Raw genomic sequence first — 6,983 nt, 5'->3', positions numbered from 1 at the left:
AACTCGTATTTCTGCATCTAATATGTCGCGAGTTCAAACTCAAGTTATAATGTCGCAAATTTGAATGTCGCGAATTCAAATTTGTACTTTTATATTTGATGTGTTACGAGTTTAAATTTGTATATCTTATCTGATCTCTCTGCACAACTATCAACTGAGTCTGATATGAAACTTTCATATTTTTATTAATCATTTAAATTGCTTTGCATATTCTACAAGGATCATAAATAAATTCTTCATTACACTCTCTCTTATTCTTTTCTTCGCTTACACTTTCTTTCAACTAAACTACTATCATCGTTCATCACACTCTCTCTCTTTCTTTCTTCGATTTCAGTGATGGCTTCTACGACGTCGTTTTCTCTTCCTCACACAGTTCCAATTCCATCTCACAGAAACCATGCTCGATGCTTCTCTCACCATCGCCATGGTTCTCTCTCTTTCTCTGCTAAACCAATTTCCCTCAGATCATCGTTTTCGTTCTATCAAAGACACCTTCATGCAAATGGATTTTGCAGAACTCAAACGAAGTTCTCGCGGTTCTCTGTTCGATGTGAAGCTTCAACTGGAAATGGAAGGGTAAATGTAACTGTCACAGTAACAATCATCATCATAATTAACACTTTTGCTTAAATTTTTTTATTTTTTATGATTTTCCTTTTAATCACCTTGCTTGAAACTAATTACAGTTGAAGCTTTTTAGTCTATAAGCTTAAAATTGTTTGAAATTGTGATGTGATTGATGAAGTAAGAAAATACCTACTGTAATTGTAGAACCGTGTAAATTTAATTATCTGCATTAATATTAATTCAAATGATCTCTCTGAAATTGTAAAATGTTAATCAGATTCTTTCCAGTTGATGTTTTTTGGAACTATAATGAAATTAAGTTGGTGATGTTGAGATGCATGATGTACTAGAACGGAGCGGAGGAAAATGAAACAGGATGGCATGATGGAATGGAGCGGAATGGAATAGAACATAGATTTCATTCCATTGCATTCACCCCAAATTTTGGGATGAATGCAATGGAATGAATTCCGTCATATTTCATTCCACTTCATCCATTATTTACAAATCCAGATGATAGAATCTAGAATCTGATTAGAATCTGATTATATGCCATTTAATTCCATCACATTCCATGACTTCAAACATATACCCAAAGATACCCTAAGTGATTAGAGTTAGGGATACATTTGATATTAGATCTAGTAGAGAGCTATGTAGCACCGATACCTCTGAAAAATGTGTGTTCGTGTCAGTGATCGTGTTCGAAACCGATACCTATAATTGTGATTACATTTGATGTATTCAGTTTTTTCAAATTATTATCTTTGTCAAATTATTATCGGTGTCATGTCGGTGTCTATGCTTCATAGGTAGAGAGACAAACATGATTAATATTTTGCAATTTGCAAAAAAAATGTTATACAATTTTTACAGTGAGAGATTATGTTGATATAGTTCTACATTTTCAGGATCAAGTTGAGTATTTACTAATTTAAAAATGATGGTTAAGTGATGAGAAAAAATAAGCTGCATGTTCATGTTGCTATGAAACCCCCTTTGATACTTTCATTGGAGATGCTCTTAGCTTCATTATATTCATTGCTTTGAGTTAAAATGTCGTGTTAAGTTCACTATATCTCTTTTTCTCATTGATAGAGATTCTCTCTGTTTTAAAACACTGTATAGATGAGAGGAAGTTGAGAGAGAAGTGATGAAAGAAAGCAAATTGATTGAATAAAGATAAATGGGAAGGGAATTAGGTATCATTTATTAATCGAAATGTAAGCAATTACTAATAATCTTCTAACTAATTAATCATCAATTGACTAACTAACTAACCAAACTCAACCAATTTAGAACTACATGGATAGTTTTCTCAGCTTATTTGCAAAACTGGAGATTCATAAATTTATATCTTGTTTGTTATGTGTATTATAGTTTGTGAGATATAGCGGTTGATGTTGGGAACTGGGGTTTTGATGCTATGGCAGATTACACAGCAAGAGTTCACAGAGATGGCTTGGCAGGCAATAGTTTCGTCTCCGGAGGTGGCTAAAGAGAACAATCATCAGATTGTGGAGACAGAGCACCTAATGAAGGCTTTGTTGGAGCAGAAGAATGGACTTGCTCGCAGGATCTTTTCCAAGGTTGGAGTGGATAATACTCAGCTTCTCGAAGCTACTGATAAGTACATTCAGCGGCAACCCAAGGTAATCAATTAAGTTTGAACAAGTTTTAATTGCAATATGAGCACTTGCAGTTTTGTATATTGTTGATTGGTTTAAACAGGCCCTAGATATTTGTTTTGGGTTTTCTTAATGTGTACCTCAAAAGCTCAGTTGATTGACTCATTTTCAATTATGTTTAGATTGTAGGGGAATCAGCTGGTTCAATGTTGGGGCGCGATTTGGAGGCATTGGTTCAGAGAGCCAGGGACTTCAAGAAAGATTACGGGGATTCATTTGTTTCAGTTGAGCACTTGGTTCTTGGATTTATCCAGGATCAACGATTTGGGAAGCAACTCTTTAAAGATTTTCAAATATCTAAGCAGGCTCTAAAATCTGCAGTCGAGTCCATTAGGGGACACCAGTCAGTGATTGATCAAGGTAATGACATTTTCCATTTGTATCATTCTATATTTTTTATTATATGATTATGTCTTTGTGCTGTTCATTTTCCTTCTTGTGCTATTAATTTTGTTTGGCGAAAAGGGTTGTTTAAGTTGTTAACTTTGTCCTATTGGAAACTTCCATATGTTTGGGAAAATTGTGAAGTGGATTCATGTTAATTCTTGAACTTCTTCTCTACAAGCTTTTAGGAGCTACGCATTGTATCTGATTGTCTACCTTTGTTATTGATCAAAACTTACTTTATATTCGCTATAGATCCTGAAGGAAAGTATGAAGCATTGGAAAAATATGGAAAAGACCTGACAGCAATGGCAAAAGCAGGAAAACTTGATCCAGTTATAGGAAGAGATGATGAAATACGCAGGTGCATCCAAATTCTCTCTAGGAGAACAAAGAACAATCCTGTGCTGATTGGTGAGCCTGGTGTTGGAAAGACTGCAATTTCTGAAGGGTATCTCCTTAGTTCTTCCTCCTAATTGTTGCATGAGATTGGATTATTTTCCCTTCTATTAAGCACCATAATTATTTTCTTCCTTGCACCATAATTTTTATGCTTATGTTTGTAATCCTTACTATGTTATGCTTATTGACCTATTTCTGTCATTGTCACAGACTTGCTCAGAGAATCGTGCAAGGAGATGTTCCTCAAGCTTTGATGAACCGTAAGGTATGTGCTTTATCAAAATGCTTAGGCCGTTGTTGATAGAACTGGCCTGGTTTGAGAACCGGCAAAAGTGAACCATATAATAAAACTAACTGGTTTTTAAGTTTCTATCACATTTTCAATTTCACTGTAATGGTCCTTACTATATATCCTCTGCCAGTCTAGTTTGTATTTTCTTATCTTATACTCCTTCCAAAGTTTGTATATCGGTTTAGAATTCTAAAATTGATCTTATGCACTGGTCTCTTTTCAGCTTATATCCCTTGATATGGGTGCACTTATTGCTGGAGCAAAATACCGGGGAGAATTCGAAGATAGGCTGAAAGCTGTTATTAAAGAAGTAACAGAATCTGATGGTCAAACTATCCTTTTCATTGATGAGATTCATACAGTTGTTGGAGCAGGTAATATAAGCTTCAAATAGCTGGTTTTTGGAGATTATAAAATCTTCCCGAATTGTTATCTATTACTTGATGCAATTTAGTTTTATACCAAAAAAAACTGTAGAAAATATTTCTGATACATTTCGAAGTAGTTGTAAGTAGGATACAAACACTAACTCATTTAAACAGATTATTTTAATTTAATGGGGTGAATACAGATATACAGTATTTACAACAAACTCTTTATTAACGAGGATTCTGATCATAGATGATGACACACTTTAATGAACTTTTATATATAGTAGCCGAAGCCAAATGGAATTTTAAAATTAACATGTGGATTTTGGATTTTATTGCAATTTCAAATTTGCTTATTTCAGGTGCTACAAATGGTGCCATGGATGCTGGCAACCTCTTAAAGCCTATGCTTGGTAGAGGGGAGCTGCGGTGTATTGGTGCGACAACACTTGATGAATATCGGAAGTATATTGAGAAGGACCCAGCACTAGAACGTCGTTTCCAGCAAGTATATGTTGATCAACCTACTGTTGAAGATACAGTTTCAATACTAAGGGGGCTGCGGGAAAGGTACGAGCTACATCATGGAGTCCGGATTTCTGACGGTGCACTTGTGGAAGCTGCAATTCTCTCAGATCGATATATCAGTGGGAGATTTTTGCCTGATAAAGGTAATTATTGAAATTATTGTAACAATCCTTAAATCTATAGCTCTTGGTTACCGTTAAAAACTAACATATGACCAGAGTTTAGTCTTTTCGGAAGGATTGGTTTTAAATTATCTAGATGTAGTTCTGCATTATATCTCTTTAATTCGACTTCCAAGATTATTGCTTAAAATATTTATCTGGAATGCAATCAATGATGTTCATAAAGCACTAACTGTTAACTGCTAACTTCTTCCAAACTACAGCTATTGATTTGGTTGATGAGGCAGCTGCCAAACTGAAAATGGAAATCACTTCAAAACCTACTGTACTTGATGAGATTAATCGGTCAGTCCTGAAACTAGAGATGGAGAGACTCTCTTTAATGAATGATACAGACAAGGCTTCTAAAGATAGGCTAAATCGTCTTGAAGCAGAGCTATCTCTCTTAAAAGATAAACAAGCTGAGCTGACTGAACAATGGGAGCATGAAAAGACTGTAATGACTCGGATTCAATCAATCAAAGAAGAGGTGTGTTGATAATTAGTATTTAAATTTAATTGTGGAAGATGTTTTATTTTGACTAATGATCAACACCAAATGCTAATGTGTTCTGTATTTATTATGCATCAGATAGACAGAGTGAATCTTGAGATCCAACAGGCTGAGCGAGAGTATGATCTAAACCGTGCGGCTGAATTGAAATATGGCAGCCTAAATTCCTTGCAACGCCAACTTGAGAGTGCAGAGAAGGAGTTAGATGAATATATGAACTCCGGGAAGTCTATGCTGAGAGAGGAAGTTACAGGAAATGATATTTCTGAAATTGTAAGCAAGTGGACCGGCATTCCCGTTTCAAAACTTCAACAATCGGAGAAGGAGAAGTTGCTGTATTTAGAGGAAGTGCTTCATAAGCGTGTTGTAGGTCAAGATCCTGCTGTGAAGGCAGTAGCTGAAGCTATCCAACGTTCCAGAGCAGGTCTTTCAGATCCTCACCGTCCGATTGCTAGCTTCATGTTTATGGGACCTACGGGTGTAGGAAAAACTGAGCTGGCTAAGACACTAGCTTCCTACATGTTCAATACAGAAGAAGCACTTGTAAGAATCGATATGAGCGAATACATGGAAAAGCATGCAGTTTCAAGATTGATCGGAGCACCACCTGGATATGTTGGGTACGAAGAGGGAGGGCAGCTTACCGAAATAGTTCGCCGTAGACCTTACGCTGTTATTTTATTTGACGAGATTGAGAAGGCACACTCGGATGTCTTCAATGTGTTCCTTCAAATTTTGGATGATGGAAGAGTAACTGACTCACAAGGTCGAACTGTGAGTTTTACCAACACTGTTATCATTATGACCTCAAATGTTGGATCACAGTACATTCTCAACACAGATACAGATGACGACACTGCGCCTAAAGAGTTAGCTTATGAAACCATAAAGCAGCGAGTAATGGACGCTGCAAGATCTATCTTTCGCCCCGAGTTTATGAATAGAGTTGATGAATATATTGTTTTCCAGCCTCTCGACCGTGAGCAAATAAATAGCATTGTCAGAATACAGGTAAATTTCACTCCTCCCACCCCTTCTTTTTCCAAAACTTACTTGATTGACAATTCATGCTAGTATGATCAAATAGAAGTCATCCCACTATAAGCTATTCCTGCTATCCTATTTTTGGGTCGGCCGCAGTCATCCCACTATAAGCTATTCCCGCTATGCTACTTTTGGGTCGGCCACTCCACTATCTGATACAGATTACTCTTCATTTGCATTTAACGTCTCTAACTTGTCTCTTATGGTTTATTACAGTTGGATCGTGTGCAGAAGAGAATAGCCGATCGCAAGATGAAAATCCGTGTGACAGATGCTGCCGTCGAACTTCTCGGAAGCTTAGGATATGACCCTAGCTATGGAGCTAGACCAGTGAAGAGAGTGATTCAGCAAAATGTGGAGAATGAACTTGCAAAGGGTATTCTGAGAGGAGAATTTAAGGATGAGGACACAATTTTAGTAGACACGGAAGTTTCGGCATTTTCCAACAATCAACTTCCAACGCAAAAGCTAGTTTTTAGGAAGATTGAAGCTGAGTCAAAATCTTCACCACAGGAAAGCATGGAACACGCTCAACAAGCTTCCTGAATGAATTTTAGTTGCTGCTCCTAATTTCTTAGCATGTAAAGTGACATTTTAAATGTTAATGATGTTTTCTATCAATGAATTAGTACAAACACGAATATATTATAAATGACAAATATCACTGTTGTCCCTCCAGAGCAGTGTAAATATTTTTGTTTAGTGTTATCTAATGGATGAGTTGCATCACTAAATTAATTGTTTTGTTATTAAGAATCATTTGAATAGATATAAAAGGAAGAAGATTTAATTTTTAAACTGGGGCTACTAGATGAGATTGCCTATATATAAATATTTTATATAATTCATCTAGGATTCACAGAAATTTTGGACAGGTTTTTTTTTACAATGCTAAAGAAACAGAAAAAGGAGTAAAATAAAATTTAAATTCTTAAAAATAAAGTGGTTACTCAATCTTTGAGGAAGGGATAGGTGAATTAGAGGATCGATGACATCAGAACTTTCGAGCTTTGTCATAAAATCAACACT

The 6,983-nt window shown here is 36.0% G+C and overlaps 1 protein-coding gene across 1 annotated transcript; it reads left to right on the top strand.

The window, feature by feature from the left end:
* Positions 1–224: 224 nt before the first annotated feature.
* On the top strand, positions 225–6,632 carry LOC131608860 (chaperone protein ClpB3, chloroplastic). The gene is made up of 10 exons (XM_058880440.1): positions 225–579; positions 2,004–2,222; positions 2,381–2,618; positions 2,898–3,093; positions 3,255–3,309; positions 3,560–3,710; positions 4,070–4,378; positions 4,621–4,886; positions 4,989–5,921; positions 6,171–6,632. The coding sequence occupies exons 1-10, from the start codon at positions 340–342 to the stop codon at positions 6,498–6,500; spliced, it is 2,937 nt and encodes a 978-aa protein (XP_058736423.1). The 5' UTR covers positions 225–339; the 3' UTR covers positions 6,501–6,632.
* The last annotated feature ends 351 nt before the right edge of the window (positions 6,633–6,983 follow it).

The sequence above is a fragment of the Vicia villosa genome, linkage group LG6 (genome assembly GCF_029867415.1).
Source record: "Vicia villosa cultivar HV-30 ecotype Madison, WI linkage group LG6, Vvil1.0, whole genome shotgun sequence".
Taxonomy (NCBI): Eukaryota; Viridiplantae; Streptophyta; class Magnoliopsida; order Fabales; family Fabaceae; genus Vicia; species Vicia villosa.
The sequence above is the reverse complement of the archived record's forward strand: the minus strand, read 5'-3'. Positions and strand labels throughout refer to the sequence as shown.